Here is a 19,041-nt window from a genome sequence, read left to right on the forward strand (position 1 = left end):
TTATTTTATGAGTTAAAGTGCTATTCAAATATAACTTTTGTAGAAATTCATTTATTTTTGACTGGAAACTGGCAATTTCAATTGTAAATTTCACGCATGTGGCAGCACTAAGGCCACTGTGATACGATAGTTTTGGCGCGCAAGCGAAAACACCCAGGGCCGCCACCAATTTGCATCTCAAACTGTCGGTTGAGATTTAAATTAAATGAGCTATATTTTTGAATGCAACAGATATTTAACACATAATATAAATATAAAATAAATTAAACAAACTGAGGTAAGAATTTTCACTGTTGCCCTGGGCAACATTGCCGTGGTCCAGGGACAGGGAAAATCTGAATTACATATGTATGAATTATTCCTCCACTTTGACCAAGTGTTTCATATTAGTACAGAAACGCAGGGTAAAGTGATAAATCATCTCCACCAGGCTGAGTATGGAAAAGCCCATGAAGAGGCCGAAAATACCCCCACAATTGGCTAGAAACTCGGTTATGCCGTACAGCTCCGACCGCTTCGAGGTTATAAACTGGTCCTGCTTGAAGTAGATGGAGAGCCGGGACATCTGGGAGCCGGCATACTCCTTCATGAAATCTGTGTCACCTTCGGCAATCAGCATTTCCTCCAGATCAAAGTTCGCCTGCGAGATTTCCGTGTTGTAGGCCAGAGAAGTACACGCCGGCATGCAATTGCACGCCGTTTCTACTCCCCGCGGAGCGTCTCGCTCCGCATTCAGTGCTTTCACGCGATGGAACTCCCTCACGAGGAGCTGCCGCTCGGCTCGATCGTAGCAATAGATTTTGTCCTCGCCACACACCGGCATATCCATATTCCTGGGCATCGAGAACTTGACGCAGCCGCATTTGGTCAGCGTGAAGTTGGCCAAGCACTCAAGCTGACAATTGGACTCGGTGTAGATCTTGAAGAAGCGCAGGGCCCGCTCATGGCTGAGGAAGCACTGCCGCCGCAGCGGATGGTACTCGGCAATTCCCGATGACGTCGTAATCATGCTTGGCTTGACCGCAATGAGGACCTCCTTGCCCATGGGAATGCGCACGAATTGCTTTGAGACCTGCGGCACGTCGTCCGGGGCATGTAGTAGAACTTTAAATCCTTGCACAGGACCACGGCAAGCGTAGTCCACCTCCTGCTTGAAGCTCTGCAGGGCCAGAAAGATGCCCGACCGAGCCCCAGCACTGAGCACGCGAGCTGGATACGTTACCACATCGCTCTCCACATCATAGCCCGTTTCCAGCGACCAGGCCGAGTGTGAACTGATGTTTTCCATGTCCAAGGCACCGGCACTGTACCGATACTGGTAGGTGTCTTCCCGGTAGATGTCGGTCGCGCTCAGCCCGTTGAAAGTGTAGCAGATGCCCTCCTCCTTAAAGAATAACACGGAAGAAAATGTTAAAGAGCGGATTAGTCAGATTTCTTAACGCTCACCGTGAGCGTTTTCCGAAAGAACTTGTCGCATTCACCAAAGCGGCTCAGCCAGCGGCAGTAGAAGAAATACCGATCGAACTGGGGCAGCATTCGTTCCAGCACATCAAAGTAGTCAACATCATCGCCAGAAATTAGCGGCATGGCCTGGTCAATTAACTGCGTGTTGCACACGTGAAGAAGTGTTCGAAACTCCTCCATCTCCAGGGCGGTGATGTTTTGCGGTTTGAAAACGCGCGAGGAGCGCATCTCAATATTGAACTGACTGTAAAGATCCGCAAACGAAGTCTCCTCGCCTGGAAAAAGGTTACATTTTAGGCAACGTAACTGGTTAATCAATCATTTGTCCAACCTTTCGGTTTCAGCACTCGCTTGGTTTCGGAGCAGACTGTGATGGCGGGAAAGGGTATGTTCCACACGGGCGTTGATTTCTCAGCAAAGCTAACAATCACAGGCTGGAAAGATACACCATCAACAACGGCCAATTACAGATGTTAGGCAATAGATCCCCTACCGTCTCCGTCCACTTGGTGTAGGCGCTGGATATCAGCGTGGCACAGCCGTAAATGGAGATCAGAAAGGCGCACAGCCAAAATATCCTCTCCCGCATCGGACGTTGGTGGTCGCCCAGGTACTGTACACCGTGCAAGGAGGTGTGGGAGCAGTATTCTTCATATGTGGTAAGGAATCCCTTGCAGACGGTCGCAACGTTAGCGGATTGGCGCGGTTTCTTTGAGGTAAGATCAATACCACCACTGTGGCTCTCCAGTTCAGAGTCGCAGGTCGACATGGTGCTGTCCATTGCACAGTTTTTGGCACTCACAAACATGATTAATAAATATTTGCAAAATAATGTTAGGGTGAAGAAGCATTTATCCCGTTACTTTAGGCTGCCAGACCGCTGGTATTTGTGGAGTAAATTGCGATGTTTCTTCGCTGGTAGTATCGACTTTTTTTTTGGTTCTAGTTCGCTCTAGTTCGTGACTGACTCAGATATATCCCATCTCTAAATACAACGCTAAGCAAAACACGAAAAAAAAAAATAGAAATGGCTTCAAGAGTTTGTACCTATAAGGACTGTGAGAATTACTATCTTATCAACGACAGCACCTCAACAACACTCTTCGCCCCTCCCAAGCAGCCGGAACGTGCACAAATCTGGCGCAAAAATGGACGGGTTCACCCGAAGATTCCGCCACACAAAATGTTTATGTGCTTCGAACACTTTGATAAGAAATACATATCGTGCAGCAAGAATCGCAAGATATTAGTAGGCGAGGCGGTGCCATATCCTTACGAAGGTTCGCCCGAGCCGGAGGAGGCGGAGGCTCTTGAACAAGTGGCGTCGACATCCTCGCAGGAAAGTTACTTCATAAATCTGATCGACAGCGACGAGCTGAGCATCAACAATGTGGAGTCAACCACAGGCAGTTCCAAGCGCATGGTAACACTGCCACAGACTTTTAAGAATGGTAGTAAGTAATCAAATATATTACAAGCTACATATACATATGTGGAAACCTAATGATCTGGAAATTGTATTTTTAGTTGAAATTAGTCTTGCGCCACCTTCCACCAAACGCTCGAGAACCACTGTTGAGCTAATACCACTTTCAGAGCCCCCTGCAAAGCAGGAGCCTTCTGTTGTCGAAGACCAGGCAATAGACCCCACAGAGGTATCGACGTTCATCTTCAAAGGCGAGGAATATGTGCAAATGTCTAAGTCGTATTATATGCGCGAAAAGCGGGAAATTGCGCAGCAGCTGAGGCAATATAAGACCATACTCAAGAATATTAAAGAATATTTCCAAGATGAATCCCTAGATATATAGATAGTATTATATTTAAACATCGTGCCACCAAAACTCACTAGAATAAATCCAGCTATACATCTTTTTATATGGACAATCCTTAATTATATTCAGACGTGACCTAACCTAACCTAATACAATTCACATACATATATACTGACTGAGTAGCGGGTATAAAGCTCGTTATATATAAGATTTTATCTGTTTTCATTTTTGTTTAAATCTGTCTTGTTTTCTCTATTCTTACAAAAATCGCTATAGATAAATAAATATATTCTTGAAGCGGCTAATTAGTCAAATATGCCAGTGCTGCCACGCGTGCGAAATCGTAACACATCGATTACTTTTCCAACAGTGATTCACTAAAATATTTTGGTGGTCACTGCATAAATGTCATCTCTATCTGAAGCGCGTAAATTTGTACAAATTGTAGGACACTTTTCAATGAATCCACCGGCTCCGCGTGGACGTGCGCCTTCCAGATTCATACGTGGACGTGGTCGTGGAGGTGGAGGCTATCGGCCTTACTTTTATTTCCGCCGCAATGGCCGCGTCATCCCTGCACGCGGGAATCGCCAACCGGGCCAAGAGGCAGAGGCGGGCACGAGCGCCGGGGCGGCTGAAAATCGGCTGCCTCCGGCAAGAGGATGGAATCGTCCGGCCAGTAAGCGCGGTCGCGACACCAACCTAGACTGCAGCTTTCTCCGGCCCGAGAACTATGCAGCTCCAGAGGATGGCCTGCAAGTGCAGAGCATAGCGGTTGACAATCCGAAGGCCTGTCCCGGCTGGCGGTTGTACTTTCTGCGCGACACCTACACGGAGGACAGTGACCAGGCCAAACGCATCACTGCCGTGGAGGCACACTACCAGCGGAATCCTCAGAAGTACGACTTTGTGCGGATACGAGAGCAGGGATTCTTCAAGCTGCCCGCCCTCGGCATCGTCCACGACGAGCAATTGAAGAAGGTGTGGCCCCGGCTGGCGGAGGATCTGCGCGAGCACCCACAGCGCAGCCTGTCCACCCTGGCCGTGGCCATGCACACGGTAGTGATCAATCACAACTTGGACGCGAATGACACGTCAGCCCCCCTGGAGCAGTCCAGCCTGGAGCAGTATGTGCCTCCGCCGACCCGCACCCGAAAAATTTACGTGCGCCCCGAGGACTTTACGCCAGTGGAGCTAACGACCGGCATTAGTGCCGACCGCGTGGACACGTTCTTCTCGGTCCGCGGCATTGTCAGCAGCGTGGGTGAACCAACGTACAGCATAGCCTGGCAATCGTTTCGCTGCTCCCGGTGCCAGACGGAGCAGGCGATGCGTCAGCGTGGGTCCTTCCAACCCCGCCCCTACCATTGCAAGCAGGCGCAGTGTGTGGCCAAGGATAGCTTTGTGCCGCTCCGAAGCTCGCCCTACACGCGCATCTCGGCCAAGCAGATCGTTCGCCTGGAGGAGTCGAGTCTGTCGCTAATCGCGGACTATGACAGCATACTTCCTGGGGAGATAGATGTGGAGCTGCGCCACGATCTGGTGGACTGCGTCCACGTGGGCCAGGAGATAGTCGTCAACGGAGTGCTCAAACTGCGCGATCTAGGCGAAGATGTGACCACCGCCACTGGATCTGTGGCAGGGGATTCCAACGAGTTGAAGGCCTACCTCAAGGCAGCGAGCGTCCAGGATGCGCGCCACAAGAAGCGAGAGTTCAGCGAGCGCGACCTAGAGGCCATTGCCATGATCAATGCGGAGCCGAACAGCTTCAAGCTGCTGGTGCAGTCCCTGGCTCCCGAGGTGCATGGCCACGAGCTGCCCAAGGCCGCCTGTCTGCTCTCCCTTCTCGGAGGCGGCGCTGGAGGGGTCAATGTGCTGCTTGTGGGCGATCCCGGCATCGGCAAGTCCAAAATCTTACAGAACTGCGCGCAGATCACGGAGCGAGGCTCGCACATTAGCGGAAAACGCGGCGCCCAATCCGCCCAGAGACTGGGGCCGACCTTCACGGGACGAAACAAGCGCGTGCTCCAGGCCGGGGGCCTCATGACGGCGAGCAGTCCGGGCCACTGCACCCTAGACGATGTGGACAAGCTGGCCTCGAAGCAGGCCGTGCTCCTGCAGTGCATGCAGTCGGGCGAGATCAATATGCCGCTGCCGGGCGCCTTCTCCACGTTCCTGGCCCAGCCCTCGATCATTGCTTGTGCGAATCCCCAGCGAGGACAGTATGATGAGGGGCGCTACCTGCTGCAGAACATCCACATCGTGCCCTCCCTGCTCAAGGAGTTCCATCTGGTGTATGTCCTGCTGGACAAGCCCTCGGTCGTGCGCGACATATCCCTGACGGCTCATGTGCGCGCCCTCCACGCGGGGGCCAAGAAGCGCGCACAGATCGCGGCGCGCTATGCGCTCAAGCCTAAGACCAGCGACTCCATGTGCGAGGGCACCTTCTACGATGTGAGGACCGATGACGACAGCGAGGACAACGACAGCATCATGCAGCAGGACTACGATCTGGACAAGCGACTCGAGCTGCAGGAGGAGGACGCTGAACTGGATCTCCTGCCACCTATACTCATCAAGAAATTCCTGGCCTATGCCCGCCAGAATGTGAATCCGTTGCTGAACGAGGCGGCCAGCCGCTCCATCGTGCGATTCTTCATGAAGCTGCGCGAAGGCGGTAGGACTGGAGGAGGGGAGGATACCGAGCAGAGCCAGCTTGGGTCGGGGTAAGATTGTCTTTAATTTAAGTTAACTAATGCTACAACTAAAATTACTTCGAGAGAACTATTGCTATCGCATCAGCTTCAGGAGGGAGGAGACGGGCAGCTCCAGGAAGATGGCCAGCAGGAAGGAGCACAGATACGACACGGTCATCGTGAAGAAGATGAAGGCAAACTGTGGAAGAGAAAAATGGAATAAGGAAAGCTGAACGGAGTCTAAGGTCCCATCTCACCATCATGCCGGTGCCAAAGTAGATGGGCTCCCGCACGGTGGCCAGGACGATACGCGCCACCAGCAGATGGACGATGAACGCTCCATAGGTGAGGCGTCCCAGTATACGGAAGATGGGCAGACAGGCGAACTTGCGGAAGATCCCTGGAAAGCAAACAAAACACCAATATGAGCGGAGAATCCAAGCGGAAAACCGTATCCCTCGAGGATACTTACAGCCGACCTTCCCGGCCATGCCCACAATAAAGATGCTGAGACCAAAGGCCCAGAGGTTCCGCTGCAGCCCCGCGTAGATGGCGCCCCATATGGCCGACGGAGCCACATAGTAGTGCTGGAAAATGGGGTGAGCGGTGAAGAGCCAGAGGATGCCCACCGGAATGAGGGCGAACCACAGGAGCTGGAAGCTGCGCAACTCCCGCAACTTGTACTGCTTCAGGGCCAGCTGGTCGTAGACCAAGGCGGCCAGAACTCCGCAGAAATAGCAGCCAAAGTTCATCAGCGACGAGGTATAGAACTCCGTGAACTGGCGATCCCCAATGAACGAGTCCTTTTGGGTTCTGGTTTCAAGGATTGAATGGCATTGAAAAGAGTGAGAGTGTAAAAGAGACTCGAACTTACTGCGGCGTAGGCACAAAGATCGGATAGTAGTCCAGGGCGTACGTGAGCAGCACAGGAAGGGCCATGAAGATCGCCAGGATCACCGCGTAGAGCTGCTTGCTCCATTTGGCAAAGCGATGGCCCAGCATCAGCAGCACCAAGCTGAGCACAAAGGATTGCGTGTCCGCGGCCAGATACCATCCCTGGAGCAGGCACTGTCAGGATGTCAGGATGGGAATAAAGCAAACATCAAAAGCAGCTCCTTAGCAGCTCGGGTTGGATCCACTTACGCGCTCGTCCGTCTGCACAAAGTTGTTGATGTACAGGAGATTGGTCCACCAGTTACGACGGCAGGCCAGTTGCTCCCGCTCGTAGATGTGCCGCCAGAGCGGCCCTCCGGCAGTGTCAAAGTACACGCCGCTCAAGAGCAGAACAAAGGCATAGGGCACTGTCAGACGAATGTAGCGAAACACGTTGAACTTGACAAAGAGCACGGCGTACTGCAGAAAGGTCCAGGACTCTGCTTTGGACTGCAGCGTACGCGCCACGGCCAACCAGTTGATGGTGAGAAGGAGGCCACTGATCACAAAGAACGTGACCGTGATGAGAGAGCCGGAGACGAGGAGTGTGCCCGCGGCCGTGTGTAAAAGACGCTCGGGATCCTGGGGATTGCTGATGGCGCTCTCATAGATCACCCAGTTGGTGTGCGCGAAGATAACCATGAACATGGAGAAAAACTTGAAGCAGTCGAGGAAGCGCAGCTCGCGTCCGATCTTGCCGTTGGGCTCCTGGTTGAGCCGATACCAGTTCCGAGCCACCGAGAAGGTGAGCAGCAGCTGCTGGGCGAGGCTCTTGGGTGGGGTCTTGTAGTGATCCCGCTCCTTGAGCATCTTGTCGTGACGCCGCCGCTTGAGCAAGAGATCCACGAGACTGCCCAAGCTGGCCAGAACCATCAGACCGCACAGTAGCCCATAGAATGTCAAGTTCCAGGCATCTTTAGGGATTATGTTAAGGCTATGATTCTATGTCCGACGTGAAGAGTAAAGAATACCCACCATCCTGGACCACTCGTCCAGCCTCATCGCAGTATTCCACCACGCTCTTGGCCCGCAGACTGAATCCTCGCCGCTTCAGCCGCCAGTTGAGGCAGGCACTCGTCAGCCGCTGATGTTGCTCTCGGTTCTGCGCCTCCATAGCGAACAGCCCCAGGTACACATTCACCTGCATGGGGACAGAGATAACCATGAATGGGCCATCAAAATGCCAGACAGAGACCCAGACCCAGACCCAGACCCGAATCTATCCCAAGCCCTTGGCCTTGAAAGAAATGTATTTGCGTTGATTGGATTGGTATCCATTTCCATTTTCGACCAACGCCCAACGATCAACAGCAAGTCAGCTTTGTGTAATCAGCCATCGTGAATGCATTTTGATGGCATCGATCCACTGGATCAATGGCATCGGCCACACCGTCTCCCATTTGCCCATCATCTATCCAACGTTTAATCAGCGGATTTTCCCTCCCGTGCATTCGAGTAATTTATGCAATATTTATAGGTAAATGCAGATGCAGATGCAGATCACGAATTCAGAGGCAGACCGAAGGCCCGAGACAGAGGCGCTGCTGCTGCTGCTGCTGCTGGCCCATTAAAAATTCCCCCAGATCGAATCTGATTTCGAGTTGAATAAACTTTTGAACTGTTTTCACAGCTTCTGTGCTTTGTGTGGCGTTTGGTGGCTGATCGGCCATTACGAGCGACGCCTTGGCCCGAGAGGAGTTTGGCAATATCGCAATAAATTCAAAATCGTGTTTGAAGATTGAATTAAATGGCCCACAATCCGATGCTGATGGTCTCACCTTCTCATTTTCCGTGAGCAGACCCGGCAGCAGCGATTCCAGCTCGGCGTCGTCCAGTCCGGCCAGGGAGGCCTCGCATTCCCTCAGGCAGAGGCCAAAGTACAGCTGGCGATGGTCGAAGTGATGGCGATCGTAGCGCGAGATCTCGGCGATGGCTCGCCAGGCGGCCACCGACTCATCCGGCTGGACTTGGGCCCGGACAAAGCAGTAGCTGGAGGTCTCCCCATCCAGTTCCTGCATGCAGCGGTCGTAGTCGTCCAAGTCGTACAGCTGCGGCATCTCATAGAACTGCGTCACTGCAAAACAGGAAGCGAAGAAACAACATATTGGAGCTCGCAAGGGGATGAGGCAGTTGAAGAAACAGAATATATGTAGAATCATTCGGATGAATCAGCCCATTAAGAGGCTCATCAGAAACTAGTTTTTTTTGTTTTTTTGCCTGGGAAGATCCTTTTTCGCTAGAACCATAACCGGGGTTCAATGGCTGTTAATTCAAGTGAAAGGAAACTAGTTTTCTTTGAACTTGTTTTGCATCCCCGCCACCCCACAAGCTGCATATACCTTTAATAACTTTATCTATTCCAATTGGTGGAGAAAAACAAACAAACAAAGATTCAAGTGTAAGACGATAATTGTTTTGCTGATGAAGAGCCTCAATCTCTTGTCAGATTCCAGGCGACGCTTCGTCTGAGTTAATTGTTTGCTTCATTCAAATATAAATAACGTCCAATCATGCCCAGTCTGGAGATGTTTTTTTTGTGGTTTCTGGCTGGGGAACTTTTGCCGGAGAGAACACGCAACTGGGCGGAGGAGGCTTATGGAGATGTAGATGAGAGGGCAATCCTATCGTTGCTCCCTAAAACGTTCAATTGTTGGATCGTTCGATTGACAAGCATACGATAGCATGCGATCTTAACGGATGTCACCGTAATGGATTATGTGATACGACGACTAGTATTTCCCCCTAGAGAAAGAGAGAGCGATTAGACTCGCTAGACTCTGGAAAACGAACTACGTAAAAAGTTTTACTTCATTTAATTCAAATTAATCGTATGCTTTAATTGCTTTTGTGTTGCTTTTAGCATTTTCTTAACCACAATTCATCATTTCGCGATAAAAATTTCACACTTGGGGTAATTTTACAGCCAACAATCTGAAAGTACTTAATCTTCCTTTTTTTTTTCTATGGAAAGAACTCATTTGGAAAGGCCGTTCGATTCTTTTCGTAACCCTAAGATTTCAATCCTTACGAATTCTCTATCTGTTTCCGGCCCTTTCTTATGGCTCATTCCATCTCATCACCCTTTTAAGTGCTCTTAAATGACTTTATTAATTTGTTCATCATTTTTCCTTTATTATTCTTTAATGCAGGCTAAAAACTTTACGATTTTTTCATCAATATATTCGTGAATCATTTATTTATAAAGAATAATTTAAATTTCAGAGCAGACCAGCCACAAGAACAACATCATAAAACTCTTATCAGCTAAACCTTGTATCGAGCATCAATGTGCCGTGTCAAGCCCGCGACATGTATGTTGTTTTTGCAGTGGGAGACAAAAAAAAAAGTTCTTCCAAAAGATTCTAGATCTTTCTTGTGCCTCTTCTGGTTCTCCAATTCTATCACTAACTTTTTCTTCGGATTACTTGATATTTTTCCTATAACCACATAACACAATTTTCATTGTCTGCCCCTTTTGGTATAATATCATTCTATCGTTTCACATAGGAACATAAAAGATCTTTAACAACGAATATCCCCCATGAAATGATCCCTTTGAAGACCATTCAAGTAATAAATCCTAAAATCATTCCCATTGCCCGTTCCATTCTTTGGTATCTTTCCCATGACTTTATCTAATTGTTAGATCTCCATTCCTCCATTAAACCTAGCCCTTCCTAGCAATTATCAGAATATTTTTATGGGCCCATAAATCAACTTAATCTTAAGTCCCGACGCCGACTTACTGTTCAATTGAAAGCATTGCGCAGCCGTTAAAATCGCCGCTAAAGACACGATCTGTGGCAACATGGTGGGCTCCGAGCTCCAATCAATCCAATCAGTAATCGTAATACACACTCTCTAATTAATGGAAGCTTGGGCGACTCTTTGCACTTTCGTCACCCCGCCAACGAAAATTGCCGTGGGCTCAGAGACGACAGACAAAATGCAGCAGCACTAATAACAATAAGAAGACGAAATTTCATCAACGGCTGCGATCCGAACCGATCCGATCCGATCCAAAATAAATGAAGTAAAACAAAGCAGATGCACGCACAGAGCAGGGGTCTGGTCTGGCCAATGCCAATGTTAGGAAATGCACTCGGCCACTGGCCACTGATAGCTCTTGGATTGAGACTGAAAACCGAAATCGAATCAAACCAAACCGAACTGAACCGCCGATCAGAGCCACTTAGCTGGTGAACCGTTTGCGACGACGTGCGAGCCGAGAATGAAATGCGGCCCAAGCAGATGGGTCTGGTTAAAGCCTCAAGCCTCTGCCTCTGCCACTGTCACTGCCCTGCCTCTGCAGTTGCAGTTGCCTCAATGATCATCAAGTCGGGCCCAGACGAATGGTTTCCAAATGGTTTCCCCCCCCCCAGCCGAGTGATGCGTTGGTTTCCGTCAAATATATAAAACATTGGAACATGTTCGATGCTGGCTGATGAGGCCCTTAGGCCTCAGGCCGGAATCGCCCACAACCCAAACAGATTTATGGTCAACTAACTATGAAAATGAAAATTTTTCGGTTACCGCCTGGTTGGCAGTTATTAGCCACGAATGTTAGGTCATAGACGGCGCTAGGGCTTTAAAAAACATCAAAGATATAACTTACCATACCTCGTAAAAAGTTCTGTGGCGAAACAAGTTTGGCGATTTTGTAAAATCCACTTGCCAAATACGCAGAGGAAGGGAAAATCTCTTTCTATATACAAGTCGTAAACAAATGTTCATATACGAGTATGTATTATATGCGTATTTGGAGTTAACAGAACTGCGTAGATTTTGCATAAAACAAAATATGAAACTAATTTGCTATATTTGGGGCCCTAGGGTCAGCCTAAACATTAATTATAGAAAATAACCAAGACAATCGAGAACGATCGAGTAAAGAAACATCAAATACTCACTAGATAGTCTCTGATCTGCGAGTATGTATGATCTAATGGTAGGGAAAATCAATAGTAACCAAAGTTAATTGTTTTCTTTTGCGAATTGATATTATCTTTTCCATATTCTGAAACAGAAGAGTAGTGTCAGTAGTGTGCTCTGCTTTACTGCTTTACTGATACGCCACTCTGTGACAGGTGATACAAGAGTATACCCCTTGCTAGGGTATAGAACGAGTGGAACCGCCAAACGAAAGACTTAAGCAACGAACGTTCTACCCCACTCTAATGCTTTCGCCTGCCTCTTTCTTTCAGGCAACTTCTCGGCCTGATTCACTTATCCCAGGCCCGAGCGCGTCTGGATTTGTCCAACGTGGTCACGCCGCAACACGTGCGTGATGTAATCGCCCTGCTAACCGAGAGCATCACCGAGACCAGTCTCAAGGCGGAAGGCTGCGGCGAGATGAGACGCGGCTCGCGTAAAGTGGCCGCCGTCGGAGGAGGCGGAAGAGCCTCTCAATTGCGTAACTTTGTCCACATGATGCAGTTGCGGGCCGTGGCGCTGGGACGGCGCATCTTCGAGTTCGAGGAGCTGAAGGAGATTGGGACGCGAGCGGGTATCTTGACGGGCATCAGCCAGCTGGTGGAGATAGCCAACATGGGCGGACATTTGCTCAAGAAGGGCGTAAACATGTACGAAGTGGTTCCGGACTAGACAAATGGCAGTGTCAATATTTGTAATTGATATTTATTTAAGTTGAGGCGTCTGGACGTTGCTTCTAAGTAGAACTCTACGCTCGTTAAATGTTTACGCTTTTATCAATTTCCCGCGTTAATTTGTTGAGATTACAACACGGACCAGTAGCCCCCGATTGGTTTATCAAATGGGATTCCCTTGATCATGCCTCATCAATACCCAGAAGTTTTCTTTGGTTCTGTCAAAAACCCCATTTTTGTTGTATACTTTGAGGAGAAAAATTCAAAATAATATAAACACTCTATATCCTGTATATGTATTAGAGCAATTTGTTATTTATCAACTTACTCTATTTTAAACTAGAGATGTAGTGGAGTATATATGCGATATTTCTGCATAATCAGACGGATAAATAAGTGAGAAATGAAAGATGGAAGGAACGTCTTTGATTAGCCCCATATATCCCATATATACACAAAAGTATTTGATGACACACCTTTGTCATCTCCCTACCGAAGTTGTGATGATCTCTTTAAATAATTTACCCATTCCTAGCGATCTGTTTGATCATCCTCTTGAAAAATTTCTCGTAATTGGTTCAGAAACAACATTCTAGAATTTATAAACTAGATTGAAATGGACTTCCTATAAAATATATCACTACTCGTATCTGTATCATCTTTGGGATCCCAATAGATCTATCAGAGATCTTTCCAATCTACGCGGGCGTAGTACTTCATCTGTTGGAGACCTATTTTTAATCCATTGTCAATAAAAAGACGCTTTGTTATTGGTTTCATTTAATACTTTTTATTATCTGGTATTCATAAAACTACATACTCGTACATATATTGTAATAAGTTTTTCATAAATAAATACTCAAAACATTTGTTGTATCAGTTTGAAATGTTCGTCGTTTGATTTCCGCATGTCTTTCGGTCATTTGTCTTCGTTATTTGTATTCCTATATATTCCTATCTCCTATACGTATGTCCTGGGTATCCTAAAGTTGATGTCTTGCTTGCTCTGAATGCATTAGGTCTACATGTGTACGTGGTAGTCGTCGTAGTAGTAACTATTCGAAAAGCTCTGGTGATTTCGGGGATACACTAGAGAGGGCGGCGGGGGCCTTAAGCCTAACTGGGGGACTATCGGATCGTAAATATATTAGAGCTATTTTGACCGTGCCTTGAATTTGTATTCGTCTATTTACAACATTGCTAATTGTAGTGCTAGTTTAATATTTGGCTTATCCTTTTGCTACTCTGTTTCTCATTTAAAACTTACACCTAGGGGGTTACAATTCAGTTTGCATAGTCATAAGGTTAGGGTTTAAGGAGCTAAAGGGTTAGAGGGTTAAAGGTTAGAGTGCATGCGATTGAGGATAGTAGTTAAGAGTCGTAATATATTTGCATTCGCTTTGGTTTTAGTCAGTAATCAGTCTAAACAAATGGATGCGAAGGCAAAAGAAAACGAACACGAATACGAACACGAATACGTAATTTATCTAAATTGCTGGCTATAATAGAGGTATATTTGCATCTAAATATTTGTCGGCTATAATCAAGCTAGTCCTTAGGCTAGCGTGGGCTGTGTTTAGTCAAAGGTTATTGCCCTTCAAAGCGTGTGCCTGGAATCTATGGAGCGGGACGAGCGAACGGGTGGGGAATTGGCTAAACCGGAATGCATTGCTATGGGCAGTCAAGAGTTGGATCAATATAGTTTATGTGTGCTTTGTACTTTCAAAAACTGCTGGAGAGAGAACTGCAGACGAGAACTAAATAAAGCTGAGAACTTTCGTCGTATTTTACGCTTAAAACTAGGTTTCAGGGCCACAACACAATACAATAGACTCAATAAATAAAATACACAATTAATAGATGCCACTGCTTCACGATCTATCGCTGAAGGTGAGGTTGAAGGTGCGCAGCTCCATCGGCTGCAGGCTCACTTCCGCCAGAGAGCGGATGCGGAAGTTCTCCTTTGCCTTCTCCTTCGCCTGCTCCAGCCCCGTCAGGCTGGTGGCCTCGATGGTGCGCAGACTCAGTTTGCCCAGCTGGACGGGACCGAGTCCTCCGTTCGACAGCGGACAGACGGCGTCCAGGCCCAGCTCCCTGCCCCCCACGGCACTCACGCTGCAGTCGAAGCCCTGCCGATGGAGGACCATCAGAGCGGAGGCGGACGGAAACAGCTGCAGCTCCGGGTCGGAGAGTGTGCGCAGGGTGGTCAGGTGCACGTCGCAGGGCAGTGCCCCCTTGGGCAGCAGCCGGACCTGGTCCTGCAGACCCGCCAGCGGCTGCTCCACGCTGCTCAGGAAGTACAGATTCGGCGGGTATCGCAGCGCATTGGCCAGCATCTGTCCCTGTATGCTGGGCACCTGGTAGCCGGGCGGCTTGGCCGCGTGCTGTCCCCGCGGCATGTCCTCCACCAGCAGCCAGAATTTGTGGCGCGTCAGGTGGCTGTCGACCACGCCCTCGCCCATGCCCCTGTAGTCGTCGTAGAGGGTTCGCCGATCGAGCATCACCTCCAGCTGCCCAGGCTCGTAGCTGGCCGCTCCCTGGGCGTGGGTGGTGAGCAGAGTGAGGCGCAGGCGCGTGTCCTGGATGAAGGCGCCCGAGGTGATGGGGAAGTAGTTGCCCTCGATGCCAATGGCCGGCACCTTAATGCGTCTAAAGGAGGAACAGAAAGTGCGGTTGGACGTGTTGGATAGGGGACTTTTTGAGCCATTCTTTACTCACTCGTGGTACTGGAAACCGTTCTGATCGCTGTAGAAGACAGGCAGCTCTGGGATGGTGCCCGTGTCCGTGGGCTCCTTGAGGGGATCCTTCTGCAGCGGCGCCCCCGCAATGTTGTCTATGTTCGTGATCAGGCGCATGAAGAGCTCCGTTTCGCGGTTCTTGGGCGGCGGCTCGAAGTCGATGTCGTTCTCCACGTAGATGGCGGCATCCAGGTGCGTGCGCGTGTTGAAGATGCGCACGGTGTGGGCCAGGAAGGGGCCATATATCACAGTCACATCGCTGGCAATCGGTCCGGAGGTGATGATGATCCGCACATCGGTGTAGCCCTCCAGCACATCCTTCTCGGCCTCGCTCTGCTCGGGATCCGTCTTGAAGAGGTAAGCCCCCGAGTGGAACTGGGCGCTGCGGTAGGCGGCAAACTTGATGTTGCACTGCATCGGCTTCATCAGCTCCTTCCGCTGGTTCTTCCGCGTGACGGTCTTCAGGAAGCCGCTCTTCTCGTCGAACAGCAGACGCATGTGGGGATTCTCCAGCTGGATGTCGCCTAATCACAGATTTACATTGAATGTTGTTAAGTAATTCTTCGATGGTTAGGGATCTGGATAGATCTACTCACCCGCTGGCTTGGCCCGCACCTCAAAATCGTTCACTGTGGCGCCAGTGGTTCCTTCGGGCGTCGTGGCACTCGCCGAAGCAGAGCCCTCGTGGCAGTCATCGCAGTAGATGGTGGCAATGTTCCGCCTGTAGCTGGCCTCATCCACCTGGACGCGGTACGTGCTGAGGGACAGGGCCTCCAGCTCGGCCACGAACATCACCTCGTACTGCCGCGTGCTCGTGCGAATGCGTCCGATGGTGCCCGTGGTGGTCGTCCCGAGCACCATGTCGTAGATGTCCGTGATGTTCCACACGGGATTGATCTGGATGTGCTTCAGTTCGACGCCCTCGTGGTTAAGGATCTTCACATTCGGATGCTGGACCCGCAGGGTGACGATCTCGACGCGCTTCTGGGCCAGGGAGTTGTACAAAACGAAGCTGCCAATGGATCCTCCGGCAGAAGGGGCCCCTGCCCCTGAGCTTCCGCCTCCGGTGCTCGTGGAGTCGTCCCCACTGACCATCTGGATGGGCATCTTGCGGGGCAGCTTGTTGAAGTTGTCCCGCTCGAATTCGCTGATGATGAAGCCGTGGTGGCGGGGCTGGCCCTTCTGCAGCAGCTGCTCAATGGACGACTCCTGCATCTTGACCATGTTCTGGATGCTCTCGAACAGCCGCATGGCGTAGTCCCGCATCACCGCCGCCTTGGAGGTGCCCGTGATGGCGTCGTGGTGCTGGAACAGACCCAGATTGCGTCGCGCGTGGATTATCTTCTCGTAGTTCTTCTCGTCGATCTTGATGGCGCTCTCCCGCCGCGCCTGGCGGGCTGTGTTGTACGCCAGCGTGAAGAGGATCTCGGCGGCGCGCAGGTTGTGCTCCAGCTCGGAGCTGAGCAGCTTGTAGAAGGGTCGCGTGGTGAAGTAGCCCGACCAGTAGGCGGGCCTTCCCTCCGAGAAGATGTCCGAGTACACGAAGAAGTCCCCCTTGAAGCTGGGAAAGCCGGGGCTCTTGCCCCTCATCCGCTCCCTGATGGCCGCAAAGTAGTCGCTGGGCGTCCCGAACCTGATGTCCGTGTTGTAGAGCCGCCTGTTGGCCATGATGTGGTCGATGAGCTTCTTGTAGTTCTGGTACTGCTGGTCCACCTCGCGCTCCTTGTTGTAGCGGAAGTCGTCGCCCACGGGGATGAGGGCCACGTTGTGCGGGAAGAGCGAGGCGGTGCGGGCGTACTGCTCCAGCAGCAGCTGGGCCTTCTCCTCCACGTTGTCGTCGGTGATGAACTGCGCCTTCACCGAGTACTCGGTGTACTCGCCGGGGATCTTGCGGAAGTCAAAGTTCAGGCAGATGAACGGATGTGGCCCGCAGGAGCCCTTGATCGAGTAGATGTCAAAGGGCATGTTGTGTGTGAGCAGGCTTCCGGCCGCTCCATCTGTTCCGACAGCTCCCACTGCCCCCCTTGTCCGCCAGTAGGGCGTCCACACGAAGTCGCCCATCTGCTGGCGGGCGAACCACTGCTTCCACGCGTAGTGGATCCTCTGGATGATGGCCCCCTCGAAGTTCGCCCCGGACAGCAGGTAGGGGACGGTGCTGCCGTGGCCAAAGGGATCGATGGACCAGCCCACCTTGGGGGTCACGTTCAGGTTGTTCTTCAGCCACTGGTGGCCCTCGATCAGCTGGTCGAGCATCGGATAGATGTGGACATTCGCCTCGTCGGTCATAACCCAGCCGCCGGTCGTGATCTCGATGCGGCCGGAGTCGACGAGGCGCCGCAGAGCCCGCTGCTTGGTGGGATGGGCCTGGTCCCACCACAGCTGCAGGAATGAGATCTCGGACCAGATGAACGTCATGTCCTTGTACTCCTGCATCTTGGTCACCAGCAGATTGAGGATCTGGCGCGAGTCCGACTGGAAGTAGTTGGTGAAGGTCTTCAGCCAGCCGGGATCGTTGTGCGAGTGCGGCACCACGATGATCTTCAGCGGGGGACGCTGCTTATCCTTCTTCTGCACGTCGAAGCGCTCCTCGAAGCCCCGGTCCCAGTACTCCTTCGATCGCATCCACTCAGGCTGCAAGACAGACGGCATTACTTTGGAATTCCTTTGATTGGTCTTGGTCTAGGCCCTCCAGCCACCCCTCCCCCCCCCCCCCCCCCCCCCCCCCCCCTTACCTGAAAGTCGAATCTGCTGTGCTCCTCGTTGGCCGTTATGTTCGTGTCGCTCTGGAGCAGGACGTAGCACTTGTCGCCCCAGTTGGCCCTGGCATACTCCACGTGCGAGTCGGCCCCCACTGGCTCCTGCTCTACTGGCACCTCCTCCGCCTTCTGCTCGGAGGATCTCTTCTGGTTCGACACGATGCCCGCTGCATGAATCTTCTTCTGCTGCTGCTGTTGCTGCTGCTGCACACTGAATCCAGTGATGCCAGTGATGCCTCCTCCTCCAAATGGTCCTACTCCGCGCTGCAGCCCCGCCGCCGTGGGGGACCCACTATCGGAGAGGGGCGTCGGATTGGGCTGGCCAATGGAGATGTAGTAGAGGCAGAGCAGGATCGTCACGAAGGCCGACAGCAGGCCAATGCACCGCGCAGATCCGCGTCGAAACAGCTTGAACGACATCCTGGCCAGGAGACTGAGGCGTTGCTGCTGCTGCTGCGCGTCTTCCTCGGACCGACGCTGTTCTACATCTGAAAGATTTTGAAGGGGATAGGTCTTGAGATCCATCGACAGTCTCGTGTAATTCTTGTGCTTCCCAGAGAAATCAACTTTAATTTTCGTCATGTGTGTATGTAATTAATTATGTATGTATTCAATTATTATATGACAAACATTTCAAAATGTACGCACAAATCATTTCAAGAGCTATTCCAACGCGAGTTTTAGGGATTACGAGTAAGGGATGGTTGAATCCTTGAATACCCCGAAGGGTACCAGCGACTTTTCTCTATAATTTCAACAGTCTTAGCTTGAATGATTTCTGTGGGTTCTTTTGCGACCATTGAAGGCACTTTGGGATTAAGTGGAATGGCTGCAAATGTTAATGGGAGCCCGACCCCTGCAATACGAGTAGATTAAAGATAATCTCCACTTCCAATTGGGTAATAAAATACATCTATCTATCTCCTCCACCTACCACCTTCAACTACCACCTCTACTTCTAGTGCCAGTTATTTCTGCTGCCTGTCCCCGTAACACACATCCCTCGAGTGTTTTGCATTTTTCATGCGGACGAGAAGGGGAATGTGTGTTTTGTGGGGAATTTAATTAAGGCC

The 19,041-nt window shown here is 50.7% G+C and overlaps 5 protein-coding genes across 8 annotated transcripts; 2 read left to right on the forward strand and 3 right to left on the reverse strand.

Moving 5' to 3' along the window:
• Nucleotides 1–189: 189 nt before the first annotated feature.
• LOC6591628 (pickpocket protein 28) lies at nucleotides 190–2,297 on the reverse strand. Its single transcript, XM_002017159.2, has 4 exons — nucleotides 1,958–2,297; nucleotides 1,796–1,898; nucleotides 1,447–1,739; nucleotides 190–1,384 (listed from the first exon to the last, which is right to left on the reverse strand). The coding sequence occupies exons 1-4, from the start codon at nucleotides 2,270–2,272 to the stop codon at nucleotides 356–358; spliced, it is 1,740 nt and encodes a 579-aa protein (XP_002017195.2). The 5' UTR covers nucleotides 2,273–2,297; the 3' UTR covers nucleotides 190–355.
• A 194-nt stretch (nucleotides 2,298–2,491) lies between these two features.
• LOC6591629 lies at nucleotides 2,492–3,342 on the forward strand. The gene is made up of 2 exons (XM_026995378.1): nucleotides 2,492–2,918; nucleotides 2,992–3,342. Exons 1-2 carry the CDS (start codon nucleotides 2,492–2,494, stop codon nucleotides 3,273–3,275), a joined length of 711 nt encoding a protein of 236 aa, XP_026851179.1. The 3' UTR covers nucleotides 3,276–3,342.
• A 329-nt stretch (nucleotides 3,343–3,671) lies between these two features.
• On the forward strand, nucleotides 3,672–12,765 carry LOC6591630 (DNA replication licensing factor REC). Its single transcript, XM_002017161.2, has 2 exons — nucleotides 3,672–5,965; nucleotides 12,073–12,765. Exons 1-2 carry the CDS (start codon nucleotides 3,699–3,701, stop codon nucleotides 12,470–12,472), a joined length of 2,667 nt encoding a protein of 888 aa, XP_002017197.1. The 5' UTR covers nucleotides 3,672–3,698; the 3' UTR covers nucleotides 12,473–12,765.
• On the reverse strand, nucleotides 5,961–11,117 carry LOC6591631 (nose resistant to fluoxetine protein 6). 4 transcript variants are annotated; one of them, XM_002017162.2, is made up of 8 exons: nucleotides 10,615–11,116; nucleotides 8,647–8,942; nucleotides 7,844–8,009; nucleotides 7,079–7,782; nucleotides 6,810–7,003; nucleotides 6,408–6,748; nucleotides 6,193–6,335; nucleotides 5,961–6,134 (listed from the first exon to the last, which is right to left on the reverse strand). In XM_002017162.2, the coding sequence occupies exons 1-8, from the start codon at nucleotides 10,676–10,678 to the stop codon at nucleotides 6,030–6,032; spliced, it is 2,013 nt and encodes a 670-aa protein (XP_002017198.1). In that variant the 5' UTR covers nucleotides 10,679–11,116; the 3' UTR covers nucleotides 5,961–6,029. The 4 variants fall into 4 exon arrangements, with proteins under 4 accessions (XP_002017198.1, XP_026851173.1, XP_026851175.1 ...); XM_026995372.1 differs by having other exon boundaries at nucleotides 6,193–6,748; nucleotides 10,615–11,117; XM_026995374.1 differs by lacking the exon at nucleotides 10,615–11,116 and having other exon boundaries at nucleotides 8,647–9,482.
• Nucleotides 12,766–14,173: 1,408 nt separating the features above from the next.
• LOC6591632 (alpha-mannosidase 2x) lies at nucleotides 14,174–18,388 on the reverse strand. Its single transcript, XM_026992200.1, has 4 exons — nucleotides 17,945–18,388; nucleotides 15,809–17,843; nucleotides 15,193–15,736; nucleotides 14,174–15,123 (listed from the first exon to the last, which is right to left on the reverse strand). The coding sequence occupies exons 1-4, from the start codon at nucleotides 18,386–18,388 to the stop codon at nucleotides 14,346–14,348; spliced, it is 3,801 nt and encodes a 1,266-aa protein (XP_026848001.1). The 3' UTR covers nucleotides 14,174–14,345.
• Nucleotides 18,389–19,041: the final 653 nt, after the last annotated feature.

The sequence above is a fragment of the Drosophila persimilis genome, unplaced genomic scaffold (genome assembly GCF_003286085.1).
Source record: "Drosophila persimilis strain 14011-0111.01,24,50 unplaced genomic scaffold, DperRS2 tig00000000-arrow-pilon, whole genome shotgun sequence".
NCBI classification, from domain to species: Eukaryota; Metazoa; Arthropoda; class Insecta; order Diptera; family Drosophilidae; genus Drosophila; species Drosophila persimilis.

What these genes read in the sequence shown, in the direction of transcription:
- LOC6591628 (XM_002017159.2), bottom strand. Translation starts at nt 2,272, where the DNA reads ATGTTTGTGAGTGCCAAAAACTGTGCAATGGACAGCACCATGTCGACC. An exon ending in ACACCAAGTGGACGGAGACG is followed by an intron (nt 1,899 to 1,957) that starts GTAGGGGATCTA and finishes GTATCTTTCCAG; the next exon opens with CCTGTGATTGTTAGCTTTGC. An exon ending in GCGAGTGCTGAAACCGAAAG is followed by an intron (nt 1,740 to 1,795) that starts GTTGGACAAATG and finishes ACCTTTTTCCAG; the next exon opens with GCGAGGAGACTTCGTTTGCG.
- LOC6591629 (XM_026995378.1), top strand. Translation starts at nt 2,492, where the DNA reads ATGGCTTCAAGAGTTTGTACCTATAAGGACTGTGAGAATTACTATCTT. An exon ending in ACAGACTTTTAAGAATGGTA is followed by an intron (nt 2,919 to 2,991) that starts GTAAGTAATCAA and finishes TTGTATTTTTAG; the next exon opens with TTGAAATTAGTCTTGCGCCA.
- LOC6591630 (XM_002017161.2), top strand. Translation starts at nt 3,699, where the DNA reads ATGAATCCACCGGCTCCGCGTGGACGTGCGCCTTCCAGATTCATACGT. An exon ending in CAGAGCCAGCTTGGGTCGGG is followed by an intron (nt 5,966 to 12,072) that starts GTAAGATTGTCT and finishes TCTTTCTTTCAG; the next exon opens with GCAACTTCTCGGCCTGATTC.
- LOC6591631 (XM_026995371.1), bottom strand. Translation starts at nt 9,027, where the DNA reads ATGATTCTACATATATTCTGTTTCTTCAACTGCCTCATCCCCTTGCGA. An exon ending in TGCTCACGGAAAATGAGAAG is followed by an intron (nt 8,010 to 8,646) that starts GTGAGACCATCA and finishes GTCCCCATGCAG; the next exon opens with GTGAATGTGTACCTGGGGCT. An exon ending in ACTTTGGCACCGGCATGATG is followed by an intron (nt 6,135 to 6,192) that starts GTGAGATGGGAC and finishes TCTCTTCCACAG; the next exon opens with TTTGCCTTCATCTTCTTCAC.
- LOC6591632 (XM_026992200.1), bottom strand. Translation starts at nt 18,388, where the DNA reads ATGTCGTTCAAGCTGTTTCGACGCGGATCTGCGCGGTGCATTGGCCTG. An exon ending in GGTGCGGGCCAAGCCAGCGG is followed by an intron (nt 15,737 to 15,808) that starts GTGAGTAGATCT and finishes ATCTGTGATTAG; the next exon opens with GCGACATCCAGCTGGAGAAT. An exon ending in AACGGTTTCCAGTACCACGA is followed by an intron (nt 15,124 to 15,192) that starts GTGAGTAAAGAA and finishes TTCCTCCTTTAG; the next exon opens with ACGCATTAAGGTGCCGGCCA.